General features: G+C 54.1%; 2 protein-coding genes across 2 annotated transcripts; both read right to left on the reverse strand.

Moving 5' to 3' along the window:
* Nucleotides 1-259: 259 nt before the first annotated feature.
* Nucleotides 260-1,460, reverse strand: LOC117865719 (prohibitin-3, mitochondrial). Its single transcript, XM_034749959.2, has one exon. It carries the CDS (start codon nucleotides 1,351-1,353, stop codon nucleotides 499-501), a length of 855 nt encoding a protein of 284 aa, XP_034605850.1. The 5' UTR covers nucleotides 1,354-1,460; the 3' UTR covers nucleotides 260-498.
* Nucleotides 1,461-3,316: 1,856 nt separating this feature from the next.
* On the reverse strand, nucleotides 3,317-6,065 carry LOC117862762 (probable inactive receptor kinase At3g02880). The gene is made up of 2 exons (XM_034746271.2): nucleotides 4,425-6,065; nucleotides 3,317-4,333 (listed from the first exon to the last, which is right to left on the reverse strand). Exons 1-2 carry the CDS (start codon nucleotides 5,779-5,781, stop codon nucleotides 3,669-3,671), a joined length of 2,022 nt encoding a protein of 673 aa, XP_034602162.1. The 5' UTR covers nucleotides 5,782-6,065; the 3' UTR covers nucleotides 3,317-3,668.
* Between the last annotated feature and the right edge of the window lie 13,133 nt (nucleotides 6,066-19,198).

Here is a 19,198-nt window from a genome sequence, read left to right on the forward strand (position 1 = left end):
GAGTTTTATACACAAACCGACCTAACTAGAGCCCTTTTGAACAAAGGTAAGTAAGTAGCATCACACAAGGTTAAACTAACTGCAAACTCAGCAACACACTAATAACTTAGGATGAAGATTCAACCACATAGGAGGACATTAACCAATGCAAATCATAATGCATAAAAAGTATCAGATGGCTGCCACAACAGATTTCCAATTCCTGCAAAATTAGATAGCAACGAAATCAACAAGAGCATTTGCAGCTGAAGAATTAGAATGCAGATTCAACAATTCATCTATTTGTCGCATTAACCAGACAAATCACAAATGCGTTCAGACTTTAGACCCAGATCTTATTTGTAGCACAAGACGAACACATTTCGTTCCGAGACAACTGAAATTTAAGCGAGAGTTGATATCACTGTCTTTGAAGCCACAGTTTTAGTCATGCATAGCATAGCACAAGCAGGCAGATGCTCAAGCACCAAAAGGCTTACTTAAAAACAGACTAGTGAATCACCGGCCAAATCCAGAAGCATTGAGACCAAGCAGCATTTTGCCATTGTCACCAGCAGGAATGTATGCCACGTTCGGCGAGCGAGACAGCTCCGCGGCTATCTCCTTGGCCGCCTCGATCCTCCTGAGCTCAATCAGCCCAGTCCCAGCCATTGCCGTGGCCTCAGAGATGAGGCGCGCGGACTCACTCTCTCCCTCAGCACGCACGATGGCCGCGCGCCTCTCCTGCTCGGCCTTGGCGACGAGGAACTTGGAGCGCTCGGCCTCCTGCTGCGCGACCTGCTTCTTCTCGACGGCCTGGGAGAACTCGATACCGTAGGAGAGGTGGGTGATCGCGACGTCGTCGAGGATGATGTTGAACTCGCGGGCGCGGCGGATGAGGGCGTCGCGGACGAGGGCGGAGACGTGGGGGCGGTCGGTGAGGAGCTGGTCGGCGTTGAACTGGGCGACGACGGCCTTGAGCACCTCGTTGCCGATGGAGGGGAGCACCTTGTCGTCGTACTCGAGGCCGAGGGAGGTGAAGATGGTGGGGAGGTGTTCGACGTCGGGGCGGGAGAGGAGGCGGAGCGTGAGGTTGACCATCTGCAGGTCCTTGGTGCCCGAGTTGGAGGAGAAGTTGTGCGGGCGCGTGCGGATGTCGAAGATGTAGGGCTTCTGGAGCCAGGGCACGATGAAGTGGGTGCCCTCGCTGACGGTCTGGGGCAGCACGCCGCGGAACCGGTCGAAGATGACGGCGCGCTCGCCGCCGTCGACGGTGAAGAGCGACGCGGAGAGGAGGGAGGCCGCGGCGCCGAGACCCGCCGCCGCCTTCGCGATGTTGGTCAGGAACGACACCGCAGCGGGACCGCCGGCCATGGCGCCTCTCTCGGGGGTTGGGGGGATTTCGGGGGGTGCGGCGGCGCGGGGGGTAAAACCCTAGCGAGGGGAAGGAGGGGGATTCGGTTTGGGGGGCGGCGGCGCTGTGCGGATCTGAGTGTGGCTTTTAGTGGTTTTGCGGGGGTTTATTGCGTGCGCATTGGGTCCGCCCATTTCTTGCGAGATAAGAAGGTCCGAAGCGGCGGTCTGTGTCATGGCGCGTGGGCCCGGAGGCGGTTTTCTTTTTGTTGGAAGGACCCGTAGCCGGTTTTTGGATTGGGAAACAAGAAAGAAAACTCGTTTGAATTTTGTGTTGCCGTGAGGGATGCGCCAAAGCCCACGCCGTGCCGCCAGATGGGCCTGACACCCAACCAACTTCGTAAATGGGCCGGTCGCCAGTGGCCCAACGTGCAGTCGTGGGCCCCGTGCGGCCATATTTGCTAGTTGCAACGGGCAGGATTCGTGCAAAAAAAAAAAACCGCAAAGTGTTAAACCCCGACGCCGTGGTGCCGGGAGCGCACGCGTACGAGCGCACCACGTCGGAGGACGGAGGTGGGGCCGGCCGGCGCAGGTGAGCGCAGCGCACCGTCGCGCTTCAATGGGCAATGGCGCACGACAACGGATGCGACGCGGCGCTGTTCCGGAGGGGACACCCCTCGCCGCCCGGCACGTGGTGGCACGCACTCGCCAAGTGCAGCTGCTGAGGCTGGACGGGGCTCCACCGTCCACCCCCTCCGTCCGGCCGGGCGGCCCGCCGGCGCCCACCCACCCGCCCGTCCCAACTCTCCCCACGACGGACGGCGCTGATCTGACGTGCTAGTCCCAACCCCGGCCGCCAAGCGGGGACCCGGCGCACCGAAAAGGCGATCGATGGAATCGACCGATCGGGCCGTGCGGGCGCGCACCCCGGGTTGCTCTCATTCGCATCGTTCCGAAGCCGGCATCAGTTACTGCTCCCCACGACGCCTTTGCCTGCCTGCCTTGCCGTGCACACCAGTTCCTCCGACGCGTCGTGTCCTCCTCGCGTACCTCCCCGGCGCTACCAGCTCGCAAAGCCGCCGGTACACCGCTGCTAGCACTGTTCCCTGCACGACGCGACGCATCACATCGGCAGCCTCAAAGCGTCTTCGCCGCTCTGCGTCGGCGTTGCGTTGTGCCTCCCGAAAGGCGATGCGAATTGCGAGCGCACGGCGACCCGGCGGAGCCAGCAATAATGCGGCGGCGAGCATTATTGCCTGGGGTGATCGCCCACTGATTGCTGCGGACTCGTAGTGAGGAAGCGACGCGGCTCGATGGATCCGCCTTCTTCTTTTTAAAAAAGCCTGGCTGGCAACGAACATGACAGGGCGTGCATGATCTATCCAGCTCCCCGGCGGCATCCCAGTTCTTGCATAATTTTCCGTTCGAGGATTCAGCAGGGGTGGATGGATGCCCGGGAGTTCGTGGTCGGCAACTACGGCCCGAGAGCCAGAAGGATACGACAACCTCTCGTCGACGCGGTGCTGCCGTTGGAGCCGCGGGGCAGTTCGTATCCCGGGGACAGTCTGATATGCCGCCAACCAACGGCCATGTTCGTGTTGCTTGCTCGGCGATCTCACCAGTGTTTTGCAGTGTACAAACGCCAAACTGGGATTACGTCAGTCAGTTCGTGTCCGGTTGTTGTCGTCGTCGCTGTTCGACCCGGTCGCGTGTTCAGGATCAGGTCCTCTGACCTCTGAAGATTACCGGCGATGTGACGACGCCGTCCCTCACTGCAGTGCAACAGTTTCCAGCTGCTGATCTCAGACAGTTACTGGCCGGTTCAGAGCGCTCGGTCAATGCAGCAGCTAGTGGTACTCCGTACTGGCGCAGAAGCAAGAAAGCAACTCTGCTTTCGTAGTGCGAGTTGTTAGCTGGCGAGACATGGCACGCACGCACGATCAGACATGAGATCAGCTGAGATGATTGCATTGCAATTTGCAAATTTGCAATGGGCTCGAGCCTAAAACTTTTCCATTGAACATTAATCAGGTACTAGAAGTAATTACACATTGCGTGATTGCATCAGGGCTTCTCCTATCACCAACTTGACCACCATCTGCACACAAACACACACACATGCTGCTAAACGAAAGAATTCGGGAGGGAGAAGCATCAAGAGATTCATGAAACTTCATCAAAGAATAAACAGCACACGGGCAACGCTCTACGACAAGCGCAAGAAGACAGAACAAAAAGATCCTTTTTTTTCCTTCCGAACCTTCCATGAGTTACCGAATGATCACTACGCTGCACCCTGACATCAGAACACGAGTAACCGAACGGAGGGACGGACCTTAGCTCTGACGGATCGATCCGGTGGGCCTCAGCGGCCGGTCGTCGGCCTCGTCCATGGACGCGCTCCGTCCGGACCTCGCCGTCGACGCCGACCCGGCGGTGCCGATCTCCTCGATGCGCGCCACGATCTCTGGCATCGCCGGCCGCTGGTCCGGTGCGGGCACGGTGCAGTCCATGGCCAGCCGCAGCATCTCCACCATCTGCTCCTCGGCGCCGGGGTGCCTGAGCAGCTCCGTGTCGAACACCTCGGCCGTCCACTCCTCCTTCACCACGGAGCGCGCCCACCGCGGGAGGTCCACGCCCTCGTCGTGCAGCACGGCGTGCGTCGGCGCCTTCCCCGTCAGCATCTCCAGGAGCAGCACGCCGAAGCTGTACACGTCGGCCTTCTGCGACACCCGGCGCGGGTCCGCCACGACCTCCGGCGCGCGGTACCCCGCGACGCGGGTCGCCGCTGGCGCGCCCGCGGGGCCGACGAGGTGCGCCAGGCCGTGGTCGGCCACGCGCGCGTCCACCGACCGGCTGAGGAGGATGTTGGAGGACCTGATGTTGCCGTGCGTCACCATGGAGCCCGTGGCGTGGATGTACTCGAGGCCGCGCGCAGAGGCCAGCGCAATGCGCCTCCTCGACTCCCAGCTCAGCGGCGACCGGCCGGAGCCGCGGTTGCCTGCAGTTACTACCAACCCCATCAGAAAATCTCGTTCGATTTGATCGTCAAAAACAGAGAGGGGGTTGCTTGAGAAGGACAGGGCACGTACCGTGAAGCATGGAGGAGAGGCTGCCCATGGCCACGAACTCGTACACCATGAGCTTCTCGTCCTTGCTGAAGTAATAGGCCTGCAGGGACACGACGTTGGGGTGGTCGATGCCGCCGATCGCCGCGACCTTGTCCCGGAACTCGCGCTCCGGCAGCGAGGTCTCCTTGAGGCGCTTCACCGCCATGACCGGCCCGGACTCAATCGCGGCCTTGTACGTGGTGCCGTACGTGCCCTTGCCGAGAACCTCGGCGGACGCGCGCAGCAGGTCCTCGAGGTCGTAGGGCCGAGGGATCCTCCCGAAGAAGAAAAGCTTCTTCTTCCCCACGGATGCGGCGGCGACGGCAGGCGGCACCGAAGGCGGCGGCCTCGCGTCGGAGACCCGCGGAGTGTAGCCGTTGGGGCTCATTGCCTCTTTGCTGTGCAGCGCCAGCTCTGCCGCGACGGCGTCATGGCTGCGGTAGGTTGATCTTGGCTCGCGCCTTAGCGCGCCACACACGAGGACGAGAACGGCCGCGATGAGCAAGAAGCCGAACGCACAGCCAATCACAATGCCTGCGATGGCGCCACCGGCGAGGTGGTGCCTGCCTCGTCCGCGGTTGTCTGGCGAGGCCGCCGGTGCTTCGGGCGCGAGCGCGGGAGGCCGCGTCGGTGATTCCGGCGTACTTGGCACCCGGCACGGCGGGAGGGGCTTGCCGCACAACGGCATGCCGAGGAAAGACGTCGCCGGCATGCCGCTGAGGCCCTTAGGCACCTCGCCGGTGAGGTTGTTGAAGGAGACGTTTAACATGGTGAGCGACGGCATGCTGACGTTCGGCAGCACCCCCGTGAGGCGGTTGCCGTCGAGGTAGAGAACTTGCAGCCGCCCGTTCTTGGCAATGCTCGGCGGTATCCTCCCGGAGAAGCGGTTCTCCGCGAGGTTGAGCTGCGTCAGCGCCGGGAGCGCCAGCACCGCCGCCGGGAGCTCGCCGGAGAGGAGGTTGGACTGCAGGTTGATCACCCGGAGCTCGACGCAGGAGGCGAGGTCCGGCGGCAGCGGGCCGGAGAGCGCGTTGTACCGCAGCGACAGCACGGCGAGCTTCGTGAGCCCGCCGAGCACGCCGACGGGGAGCGCGCCCCGGAGACCGTCCCCGGGCAGGTGGATCTCCGTGACGCGGCCGCCCGTGCAGACGACGCCCGTCCAGGAGCAGGCCGGCCGGGACACGTTCCACGACACGGTCGCGGACCCGAACGGCGCCAGGAAGGCCTGCAGCGCCGCGGCGTCCGAGGCCAGGTCGTCGGCGGCCCGGGCCGCACCGGCCGCCAGGGCCAGGATCAGCAGCGCCACCGGCACGGCGGCGGCGGCGCGCGGCGGGGGCATGGCTAGCTAGCAGCGTCGCGCCTTTCCTTCTTTTTTTTTTCTTCCCCCGGGGGCGGGCAGATCACAATTCACACCATGCGGGGAGCAGAGCAGCTGCAGGGGTGGAAAGAGGAGGGAAGAATGGGAACAAGGCGGGGGAATATTGGAAAGAAGCTTTCTTCCACTGCTGCGTTGTCTAGCGGCAGCTGGCAGCGGGGAGAGGGGGCGCCGCCGTAACGGTATGTGATGCACGGTGAGATTTGGACGGCTTCTACACTGCCCGGTGGAACGTTCTATGGCCCTGATCAAGTCTTTGGCGCGGAGAAAAAAATTACTACATATGTAAATATTCTGTTTCTTTCTGAACTCCTACGTGCTGATTGTTTGGTTTGTAGCATCTGATTTTGGAATACATGGTTATGCTTTGTGCAATTATGCGTCCTGTGGATGGCGTAAACCTGGATGCATTGCGGCGAGACGCAGAGTTTCCGTTGGCGTTGGCATTGGCACGGCACGACAAGGTAAACGGGCGCGCGAGCGGACGAGCGCGACCGGGTCCTGGAGCCGTAACCGTCAGAGGCCGCCGCTTGCGTCTGCATTGGTGGCCAGTAAATGCCATCACGGTGGAATGTAATCGCTGGGAAAGTTTGGACCGTCACCATTGACTCCGAAAGCTAGCAACGTAATAAGCCGCCTTTCAGTTAGGAGCCGTGCCGTGGCACGGACGAACCAAGCGACCTTGAACACCGGCCGGACACTCGGATACCGACGGGACATGCTCTGGCCTGTTTGGCAGAGCTCCACGCAGTTTCAGATCTAAAAAACAGCTCCGCTCCTAATTTTTCCAGCCAAACGGTTTTAGCTCTAGCAACTCCACCGCAGATCCGCTCCACGAAAATGGTGGATCTACCCCCAAATCCATAGTTTTGGTGGAGCTCCTCAGGGGTGCTCCACGAAATCAAATTTGGTGGAGTTGGAGAAAATTACCTACCACTACCACTCATTAGTGGAAAATGACCGGTTCGTTCTATTTCTTTTTCTTCTTCTCCGTGCAAAACGATGTCGTCCTTCTCTTCCTCTGCTACGCCGCCATTTGCCCCTGCACGCCGGAGCATCGCCCGCCCTTGCTCGTCCCTGCCCGCCAGAGCCCCGCCCGCCCCTACCGCTGGAGCGCCGCCCCTGCTCGCCTCTGCTTGCCCCGCCCGCCCCGCTCGCTCCGCCTGCCAAAGCCCTATCGCGCTTGCCGCCGGAAGCAGGCGGCGCACGCCGGCGGGGGCTCGGAGCTGAACATCAACATCTGGCCCTTCTCCCGGAGCCGCTCGGTCGGCGGCGGGTCCGGGTCGTCGAAGCCACGGCCGCTCGCGCGGAAGGTCAGCAGCGCGCCATGCTCGCGCAGCAACTCCCGCGGCGAGGCCGGTCCACCCTGGCGGTGGGCGGCGAGCCCCGGCCGTGCCGCCACCGGCGTGCCGGTGGGCTGGTCCAGCCCGGTCTGGCAGATCCGGCGACCCGCGGCCAAGCCCGCCCCCGCGCCCTTGGCCTCGGAGCTGGCGTTCGCCGACAGGAGGGCGCCGCCACCGCAGACGCACAAGGACAGCAAGCTTGCTGGCGCAGCCGGCGGCGGCAGGAAGCCCGGCATGGGCGGCGACGTCCAGGGCCTGAACCTGAGCGTGAACTCGTGCATCGGGTACCGGCACCAGGTGAGCTGCCGGCGGGCGGATGTCGGCGCCGCCCGTGGCCCCAGCGGCGGCGGGCTGTTCGGCATCAACGAGCGCCGCCCCTACTCGCCTCTACTCGCCCCGCTCGCTCCGCCCGCCGGAGCTCCGTCTGCCCCTGCCGCCGGCGCGCGAGGTCACACTCGCGGCGATGAGGAAGGAGACATTTTTTTTCTGATGCATGGGTCCAAATTCTCAGTGAGACAAAGACAAGAGTGGAGCTGTACCAAACGCTTTTTGAGATCTTAGATCCATGGTGGAGCAGGTATATGGTGAAGCTAGCTGGATCTATGGATCTGGAGCTGTTTTTTTAGTTAGAGCTGGAGCTCTGCCAAACAGGGCTATGTTTCACTCTTCCGCACGCACCCTTCTGTTGCTATCAGAAGCCCAGGCACAGGTGAAGTGAAATTCTACGGGACTAACCCTTTTTGGTTACTCTTGCTAAAGTTTAGCAGCTAAAATTTGCTAAACTTTAGCAAAAGCTATTTGGATACTCTTGCTAAAAGGCATTTAATGAGCTGTAAAAGACCTATCTACCCTTATTAAAGGTGCGCAGGAGGGGGAGACAAGCAATAAATGAGGGGTATAGGTTGTCCAGCCCACCTTGTAGCAAGTTTTAACAACCAAAAACTTGCTAAAATGCTAAACTTTAGCAACTCAACTTTAGCAAATTTTAGCAAGGATGTTTGGCAGTTTAGTAACTAAAAGTTACTAACCAGGTGGAACCAACATCCTGAAAAAAGAGCCAACCGTCCGGCCCGATGCCGATAACTTCGCGGCTATGCGCCACGCCTTTCGCGCAAGCGGTGGTAGCTTTCAGCTCGGCTGGCCCTCGACGCGTATGTGGTGTGCACGCCACGAGCCGTGCAGCATCGCAGATCACCCGGAGAGTGCTTGCCAGAGGGAGCTCGCAAAAGACTTTGGTCCTGCGCGAATACGGCCGCGGAGACGTTGACTTCGGCGTATGAAAACTGTTGGTGGGGCGCCTTCAACTCCAACCTCACCCGCCGAGCTTTTCTTTTTGCGCCAAACAGAAAGCGGTTGCGCTTACGCTGGCATGGCATCGTCTGTACGCGGTTTCAAGCGTCAGTAGCCCAACTGTACACACCACCGGTGCATATTCCTACTCCAAGGAAATTCGCTGGAGCGCTCCCGTACGTGCCCTTTTGTTTGCGTGGTAAGCGAAGGCTCCGCGAGCTCCATGGATCAGCTTGGGATGCGATGTATTCAGAGTTGGCTTAAGTTTCCTCTGTTTCTGTTCATGATTGAATGTTCTATTCTTGCAGGTTGGCGGCAGCATGCATCGGCATTCAAGTGCCCATGAGATGAGCCCCAGCCGGTCCAATTAATCAGTAGAGCATTGATTGGCAGATGAGATCCTAGCAGCGCTGGCAGCTACTCCTAAACGAGAAGGTATGTCTAAACGGAGTTGGAAAGGGACCTTTATCCGGAAACGTTTTGAATGCTGGATCTTGGATCGCCAGATGATGATGATCGGTGTACTTGCGAAAACGACCCAACTTGGCTGTAGTTGTCCGTCAGTGGATGGAAGAGGTAGTCAGGACTCAGGACAGGTAGGAGGAGTTAGGAGTAGCAACTACGGCAAGCCTTTCTATAAGTGACCAAAACATGTCCCGTACCGTATGTACGGCTTCGTATACCCACCTTAACATATGCGACTGTGTCTGTGTGCCCCGGGCTCGCTGCTCGGTGGGAAAAACCGGAGCCCTCTAGCTAAATCTCCAGAGTCCAACACGTTCGGTGGCGGAGAGCCCGGGTCCGCTCGCCACCGCGGAAACAAGGGCGGGGGCGGGCCGGCGGGGGGCCGTCGCCGCGACCCAGGCGCGCGGCTGGCAAACATGGACCAGCAGCCAGCGGGTTCCGGATGGATCGCTCGGCACAGGGATCGTTTGACGTTTTCACGTTTGCCACCGGCCAGGCGGCCACCGCGCTCGGAGCCCGGGACGGTCAGTCTTGTCGTTTGCGGCGCGACGAGAGGGGAGCTTTCGCGCGGTGCCGGCGCGGCGTGCCGGATTGAAGAGACGGCGCCCCCGAACTGGCGGTAGCAATGAAAGCGGACGGTCGAAATCCCGTTACCGCCCTTCCGTTTTACCGTATTTGTCCCATATTCGGAGATAAACAGAAATAGGACGGTAAAGTTCGGTAACGGTACCGGAAACGGGACAAGGGTACCTGATAACGGTACGGTATACGGTTGAGAGATATCCCACCCGTATTTGCGGATCCCGTTTTCAACCGGATGGTCCCGTATCATCCCGTTTCCAATTAACCGGGATAGCCACTACCTGTCTACCTCAATCAGACAATCCTCACCCCCAACGGCCCAACCCCAATCGACCCAGGCCCAACAATCAACCCTAGCTCTAGCTAGGGTTGCCCCCTAGCCCCTCGCATCGGCATCTCGCTCTCGCTGTCTCGCATCTCACCAAGACGTCGGACGCCAGTCGCCAGTCGCCACCCACCCATCCCGCCGCCGGCCCCTGCCGCGTGCGCGTGCGCCCACCGGCCGCCGGCCTGCCCCCAGGCCTCAGCCCCCGCATGCCCGCACCGCCGGGCGCCGGCGCACGCGGCACGCCCCTGGCCCTGCCGCCGCTGGCCCTTGGCCCCTTGTCGGCCTGCCGCGTGCCGTTCCCGACCGAAGGAGAAGGAGTGGAGAAGGATGCCGCGCAGTGGAGAAGGAGGACGAAGCGGTCGTTCCCGACCTTCTGCCTCCACAACGCCGGTGCCGGAGAAGCACTTAGGCTTGGACTGGTTGCTGCCAGGAATACTGTCGAAGCCATGCATCTCGTCATCTCACTCTTCTATCAACGGATCCGTTTCAGGTATGAACTAGCACAATTTGATTGTTCTGTTATGACGCATGACTGCAAGTAGCAAGTTTGATTGTAGAAAGCATGGCTGCTGATAAGCTGATTACAATGTGACTGTCCTGAACAGTGAACATTGAATTTTAGTTTCAGATTACAATGTGATGTTTGTAATTCGGTGTTAGTATCAAGTCATTTTGTTGATGTTTTTGCATGATCGTACTTCTGTCAGTATTTTTATTGCAGCAGATGCACTATAGATTTGTTGAGCTGAAGTTTATTTAGAGCACATGTTATCTATATACTAAATTACTAATGTCAATTCTGAGCCAACATGGAAATTATATATTAACTTGCTCTCTTTGTTGATTATTTTCCAGGAGCCAAGAGAAAGGCATGTGATGGTGGTAGTCAGAGTACACCTCATGGATCATCTTCAGCACCAACTGAACCAAGTGTAGATGCAAATCAAGTAGTTGGCATTTTCAGTGACACACCGGCACCGGCTACACAGGGACAAATTCAAGTTGAGGGAGAGGGACCTAGCGAGACACAAACTCAAGGACCTGGGACTATGGCCACTGCAGATGTAGTTGTTCTTGATGGTGAGAAGGAAGCAGAAGTTGTTGAGACAGGGACAACAAAGAGACAAAAGAAGTGCACATCTATTGTGTGGAAGTATTTTACCAAGAAAACAGAGATAGTAGAGGTCAATGGAAAGAAATATGAGCAGCTGTGGGAATACTGCAACTTCCCAAATTGCAAGCAGAGATATCGAGCTAAGTGCAACTATGGAACAACTGGATTTCGGAATCATTTGAAGTCAGCACATAGCGTTGTCAAAGGGCAACTGCAGCTCAAGACAAAGAAGGATCATGGGAAAGATGTTAGTAATGTTCAGCCTTACAGGTATGATTAAGAGGCTAGTGTTAAGAAAATATATTTGGCAATAATCATGCATGAGTATCCTTTCAATATTGTTGAGCATGACTACTTTATCGAATTCATTAAGTCCTTGCGCCCTAGTTTCCCATTCAAGTCTAGGGTCACTGCTAGGAATGAGATAATGGACATATATGTAGAAGAAAAGGACAAATTGTATGCATATCTCAAAACTGTTCCTAGTCATTTAAGTGCAACAATGGCTATGTGGACCTCATGTCAGAACAAAGGGTACATGTGTGTTACCTTGCATTGGATAGATGATGAGTGCTGTATTTAGAAGAGGATTGTGTGGGGGGGGGGGTTTCATGTAGAAGGAGGGCACACTGGTCATAAGTTGGCTGAGTCATTTACTGAAGTCATGATCAATTGGTTTGTTGAGAAGAGGTTAGTTGCTTTAACTCCAGACAACATTGCAGCTAACCAGGTGGTAGTCACAGATATCATTAAAGATCTTAAGGAGAATGGGAATGCTTCCCTGATTTGTGATGGCATATTTTTCCATATTAGATGTGCATGCCATATCCTGAATCTGGTTGCAAGAGATGGCCTTGAAGTTATTTCTCATTCACTTGAAAAGATCAAAGCACTTGCACTAACTGTGAAGGGATCTCCCTTGCAATGGGAGGCACTCATGAAGAGTGCTAGTGAGTGTGGGTTGGATACATCAAAGGGTATGTGTTGACGCCAGATTTCGTCACCAGTAGAATCGGCGCCAAGAAAAGAGGAAATTGGAAAAGTACAGTTGGGAATCGGCCGAATGGCGCTATAGTTTGAGATCGGTTGGTTGGCGCCACAGTCCAAGATCGGCCAATGCTACAGTACAGGATCGGCCGATAACTTCTGCCTCGCTTAACCCTTGGGGTTCGGATCGAACACGCCGGGTTCCCGATCGGTTACCTTTTGCCGATAAGAAATCGGCCGATTAGGAGGTTGGGATAATTGGGCCGGTATGGGCTTAGAAAAGAATAAGGGGGAGATCGGCCCATGAAGCGTATAATAACCAACCTAGCACGAATCGTGCTTGTAAATATTCGTTTTCTATTTGAATTAGGGATAGAATTCTAGTCAGTTAAGGAGTCATCTGTACGGGGCTATAAATAGCTACCTTTGTAAATCTGTAATCATCAATAAATCAATACAATCAACTACTTTTTCCTCGTACTTACTTTCAAGCAGGCGACTTCGCCAAATACTTTCTCCTTTTTCACGAGTTCGTACAGGTTGGCAGGGCTGCATCAACTTGATCTCCGGCCGATCTTGTAAGTTCCGTTTACCGAGTAAATTCTAAGCTTTAACTTCGGGCGCATCGCTGTTGTTTCGTTTAGATTTATTCACTAGTTATCGATATTTACTAGAATCATAGGTTTTACCTGTCTTTCTAGTTTTATCATCAGTTATCCAGCTAGGAATCGGTGGCTTCGGCTTTCTTTACATTTTGCTATTAAATTCGCTTATTGCCGATTAGATCTATTCCTAGTGTTGTTATTATAGCATTGTATCGATTACTCCAGTAGTTTTCTGTCTACAAGGCTACAGTAATCGGCTGCTTTATAGCCGATTTCTTTATTACGGCAAATCGGCCGATTCGCTGATAAGCTCTCTCGAGATCGGAAACTTAGCCGATCGTGATTTCTGGACCTGACACATATTCTTCCTTGCCAATCAACAGGTCAGATTGGCTGGCACGCCGCGCGAACCGCACCAGGGCAATCACCCGAACAGGAGTTAAGCAGATTCTCCCGGGTCGTGTGTCAGACGCTGGGGATTCGGTTGACCGATTTCTAGCGCCAACACACTTTTGGCACGCCCGGTGGGACCAATACAACTGCCGCCATGTCGAAAGCTGCCGAAGTCTCCGAAGATAACGTCATCGAGGTGACGGAAGCAGATCTAAAGGACGACCAGAAGGAAGAACTGGATAAGCATACGATACAGTTCCGGAAAGCTTGCCTACAATCTTTCAGTCGCTCCAGAAGCGGGGAGACTATCAAGAAGACTCCGTTTCCAGCTCCCCGCCAGATCACAATCTCTGAGGACTCGGACAAGATGGACGATATGGTCCAACAGTCTGTTTATCACGCCTTCATTGATCAATCCCCGGTGCTTGCAAATACGGTGTACAACGCCGTTGTTCACTCTTTCGCTGGTGGGATACCTCAAGGATACAGGGGACCGGCATATACTCAGCCGATTCCACCAAACCAGGGTTACTTGAATTCGGTTTCTCAGCCGATCCAATTTTCTGTTGGAGGTTCGGGCGCTTCCTCATCATCAGTTCCTATGGGGTATAACTCCATCCAGCTGTCCTCTGCGCCATTCCCTCCGGTTAGCCCATCGCCTTGGGGGGCACCATCAGCCACGGCCGGTCAGAATCAATCGGCCAGTCAGTGAAGCCCACAATTCCAGGCATCTTTCTGAGCGGCCACTCGGCCGACCATGCCGCCATACCAGCCTGTCGCACCAGAGATGAACAAAACAGCAGAGCTCGTACTGTATGATGAAACAAGTGGCTCATTCAAACAGCCGACCTTTAATTCACAGCCGGCTTTCACTCAGATGCCACCTGCTTTCACTCAGCATCAGGCCATTCCACCTCCGGTATACCAGCACGTGCCAATACCTCAGCCAACGGTTCACCAGCAACAGCCAGATTGGTCGGCACGTATTGCGGAGGTGATTCAGGAACAATTCGGCTTAAAGCCGAAGGTACAAACTTACACCTATAGGACACCATACCCGTCTACATATGACCTACTGCCGTTTCCCCATCGGTATAAAGTTCCTGATTTCACCAAGTTCTCGGGGATGGATGATACTTCAACCGTGGAGCACGTGAATAGATTCATCATCCAATGCGGAGAGGCAGCTACGCAAGATGCTCTACGGGTGCGGTTGTTCTCGTCATCTTTGTCTGGCTCGGCCTTTCAGTGGTTCACGACATTGCCGCCAAACTCGATTATCACGTGGGCCGATTTAGAAAGACAGTTCCACAAATACTTCTACGTCGGGGTGCATGAGATGAAGCTGTCCGATTTGACCAGCCTTAGGCAGAGAAGCGACGAGCCGATATCCTCGTATGTTCAGAGGTTTCGGGAAATCCGGAACAAATGTTACTCTTTGGCTCTAAACGACGCACAGCTGGCTGATATAGCCTTTGAAGGTCTCCTGCCCCACATCAAAGAAAAATACGCATCACAGGAGTTTGAGAGCTTAAGTCAAATCGTCCACCGATTGTGTGGACAGGAGGTACGTTCTTTCGATCCACGGAGGAATTTCCAGAAGAAAGTGGCGTTCCTGGAAGAGGTGGAGGATGAGGAAGACGTTGAGGTCGGACTTGCGGAGTGGGTCAAGGGAAAGAAGCCGATGTCATGCCCGTTCGGCAAAAAGGAGCCAGAGGCGTTCGGTTTCGACACAACGAAGGCCGATAAAATCTTCGACCTTCTCCTCCAGGAAGGGCAGATCAAGCTCTCGCCATATCATACAATATCTTCTGCCGAACAACTAAAAAAGATGAAATATTGCAAGTGGCACAACGCCACATCCCATGACACTAATGAGTGCAAAATCTTCAGGCAGCAGATACAGTCGATCATTGAGCAGGGCAGACTTAAGTTTGAAGTACCAGCAAAATCGGCCAAGCCGATGAAGATTGATCAACACCCCTTCCCCACCAACATGGTTGATACAGGGAAGAATTCGCTCCAAACGAAGGTGCTGACGTCCGAATCGGCTAAAAAGAGTGGCGCCGTAGACCTCAGAAATCAAGCTACGCCTGAAGATGTCAAAGGAAAGCGGCGGATGGAGGACGACGATGGCGAATCGGAAGAGCCACGCATTACTTCCCAGTTCCTGCTCCAGAAATATCAGCGTCAGCATGAACGCTCAAGATCCCGGGAAGAAGCGATGCGACGGCACGAAGATCACTGGAGGTGCCCGTTCTTCATCCACTGTTGGGAAAGCAACCTCAGACTACCTTCGGCCGATAATTGCCCAGAATGCAACGGCCCGTATCGTGGCAATCGACCGTTCAACAGGTCTCGCTTCAGAGACGGAAGACCAGAACCGATCAGCAGGAATTGGCGCGACCAAGATGACCAGCGCCCTCCCGTGCGTGATCGGCTGGGGGGCAGAAGTGACCGATATGATCGGTCGGAAGATAGACGCTATGACAGGCAGGGGGGCAGGACTGATCGACATGACCGGTCAGAAAACAGGGCCAACGTTCACAGTCGGCTTGAAGAGATGGCCGATGCTCGGGTGACAGACGAAAACCCTTTAGGACGCGAACCGGAGTGGGAACGCGCCAGGTCAGGAGCCAAACCAATAAACCCCAGGTGGTGTCCCGATGGATTGACCAAATCTCAAAAACGAAGAATCCAACGTCTCCACCAATGGGAACAGCAGGAAGAACAGAGCACGACGAACAAGAAGCAAGGAAGGCCTCGGGTATGGCGCCCCAAACGAAACGATAAAGGGGACGACGAATCGACGGGTGATGAATCGGCAGCTGATATCGGCATGGTTTTCATACTGCCGATGGAATTCATGACTCCTGCCGATCGACAGGATATGTCGACGATAGAAGAGCAGATGGCACAGTTGGCTTTGGAGCCAATGATAGCCACGTTCGAGAAGCCCGAGGATGACAAACGACAACACCTGAAAGCTTTGTTCCTCAAAGGGCATGTCAACGGTCGCCCCCTCACCAGATTAATGGTAGATGGAGGAGGTGCAGTCAATATCATGCCATATGCCGTGCTCCGGAAGCTTAGGAAGAGCGATGATGACTTGACCAAGACAGACATGATGCTCAAAGACTTCGAAGGCAACGTGTCAAACGCTCGCGGCGCTCTCTGCGTCGACCTCACCATCGGCAGTAAGACCCTTCCCACCACCTTCTTTATTATTAATGGCAAGGGATCCTACAACATGCTACTCGGCCGGGACTGGATACACGCAAATTGCTGCATCCCATCAACAATGCATCAATGTCTTGTACAATGGGTCGGCGACAACATCGAGGTAGTCAACGCCGATTCCGCATACAGCATCGCGGCAGCCGACACGTAGCAGTGGAGCTGCGAAACCGTCAGGTGCATATCCGGCAGAGTATGGGAGACCGATTTCCTGAAGGTCACCGATTTTGGCCTGTAGCCGATCCGAGCAGTCGGCTCCGAAGACTCAGAATAGATGGATCAGTTCGCTCGAGAAGATGGGAAGCTAGGGCACGGGTTCACGTCGGCCGATTCACTAGAGATGATAGACTTAGGCGATGGTACCAAACCAAGGCCGACTTATATTAGTGCAAATTTAGACCCAGAATACAAATGTAAATTGACAAACTTGTTAAGAGAATTCAAGGATTGTTTTGCTTGGGAGTATCATGAGATGCCCGGTTTAGATCGATCTATTGTTGAACATCGACTACCTATAAAACCAGGGTATCGGCCGTACCAACAGCCCGCACGGCGCTGCAATCCTAAAATTCTACCAGACATAAAAGCCAAAATAACTCGGCTAATCGAAGCAAAATTTATTCGGCAATGCCGTTATGCCGAATGGATCTCCAACATTGTACCGGTGTACAAAAAGAACGGAAAGTTACGCGTATGCGTTGACTTCAGGAATCTTAATCAGGCCACACCGATGGACGGATACCCCATGCCGATGGCTGATGTGCTAATAGACGCGGCCGCGGGACACAAGATTATTAGCTTCATGGACGGAAACGCTGGGTACAATCAAATACTTATGGCCGAAGAGGACATACCCAAAACGGCCTTCAGATGCCCAGGCCACCTTGGTTTATTCGAGTGGGTGGTGATGACTTTTGGCTTGAAGAACGCTGGCGCTACGTATCAGAGAGCCATGAATTACATATTTCACAAACTCATTGGCATTCTGGTAGAGATCTACATCGACGACGTCGTAGTCAAGTCCAAAGGTCACGAAGAGCATCTGGCCGATTTGCGAAGAGTGCTGGAGTGCACCAAGAAACATGGGCTGAAGATGAACCCCAATAAATGTGCCTTCGGCGTGTCCGCCGGACAGTTCTTAGGATTCATGGTGCACGAGCGGGGAATAGAAATCAATCAAAAGACTATAGCGGCTATCAACAAAGTCGTGGCCCCGCAGAATAAAACTGAATTGCAGTCTTTAATCGGCAAGGTGAATTTCATCAGAAGATTCATATCCAATCTATCCGGGTCGTGTGTCAGACGCTGGGGATTCGGTTGACCGATTTCTAGCACCAACAGTATTCAACTTGATGTTTCAACTAGGTAGAACTCCACCTATATGATGTTCAGGGATGTCTTGCACTACAAGCCTGCTTTCATGAGGCTGAAAACCTCAAATCGCCGTAAGTGCATGCCTATTTCTCCTACTAATGGTGAGTGGGCCATGGCTACTAAAGTTTTTAAGTGCTTGAGAAAGTTTTATGATCTTACTCAGTTGCTATCTGGTAGTTCATATCCTACTGCGAATTTGTTCTACAAAGGTTTCTGTGACATAAAAGATATGCTTGACAGATGGTATGTTAGTGATGATTTCACTATTAGAAATATGGCAATTTCTATGAGAGAAAAGTTTGACAAGTATTGGACCAATTCTAGTACTACTCTTGCAGTGGCTTGCTTTCTTGACCCTAGGTATAAGTATAAACTTGTAGAGTACTACATGAGAAGGTTCTATGGTGACAACTATCAGGTTCAACTTGAAGAGTTTCTTAGTGTTGTAAGGAACTTGTTTTAGTTTTATGCTAGCTCTAAATCTGCATCTTCTAAGGCAAAAATTGTTGTGAATGAGACTGATCCTAGCAGCCTAGTAGATCCACTCGAAGCAAATGTAGATGCTGACCTTAACAACTTCTTATACAATGAGAATGGGGAAGATGGAAATGAGTCAAATGAGTTGGATATGTACATGGTAGCATCACTTTAGAAGCAAAATCCCTTTGATATTTTATCATACTGGAAGAATGAGATGAATAAGTACCATATTCTCTCACGAATTGCTCATGAAACGATGGCCATACAAGTGTCAACAATTGCATCGGAGTCTGCATTCAGTGCTGCTGGTCGAGTTGTTGATCCTTATCGTAATCGTCTCGATCCTAAGATGGTACAAGCTTTGATATGCACCCAAGATTGGATACATGCAGCAAGAAAAGGTACTGATCGTAGTCCCCTTTTTAGTTTCAATTGTGCAACAATTGCTATTATTTACTCAAATTGCAATGCACTGAACTATTCATATTGGTGATGTGTTTTTTCAGATGCCAAATATATTCCTTCTATTCTGGTTGATCTACAACCTCCAGAGACCACTCCTGTCTCACTTGAGAACCCCCTGCATGATGAGGTATGTCTTATCCGATTTATGTTTGGAATGCTTCATAGTGATGAACTGTTATTTCAGCTTGCTAAATACTATATCTTGATTCTTTTAGGAATAAGGAATGGAAAGTGATCCGGACGAGATGAATGAAGAGGATGAGCCGTGACAGTTTGGAAGAAATTTGTAGTTGTCTACTATCTTGTGGCTGATTTGTCATTTGTGGACTAGAATTAAAACTATTTGTGGACTTGTGGTCTTCATTTGTGATTTGTGGCTGATTTGTGGAGGAACTAAAACCTTTAGCTTGTTGTATGTTGTCTATCAGCCTGGGTGGCTGCTGGATTTGGAACGTGTTAAGTCATCCCAACGTACGGTCCCGGTTCCTGCCCGTTTCCGTTATATTATCACCCACATTTGTTCATTTCCGTGTACCCGTTTATCCCGCTTCCTGTCCCGCTCCCGACTATCCCGCTCCCGTTCCCATTCCCGGTGAAAAAATATGGGACGGGACACGGTTATGGGGTTTTCCTGCCCGTTCCCGTCCGTTTTCATCGCTCACTGGCAGGTAGGGTGGCGACGGGACGTACGGGAGTTGATCACCTTGCAGCTTGCACG

Source organism: Setaria viridis, chromosome 7 (genome assembly GCF_005286985.2).
Source record: "Setaria viridis chromosome 7, Setaria_viridis_v4.0, whole genome shotgun sequence".
Classification (NCBI taxonomy): Eukaryota; Viridiplantae; Streptophyta; class Magnoliopsida; order Poales; family Poaceae; genus Setaria; species Setaria viridis.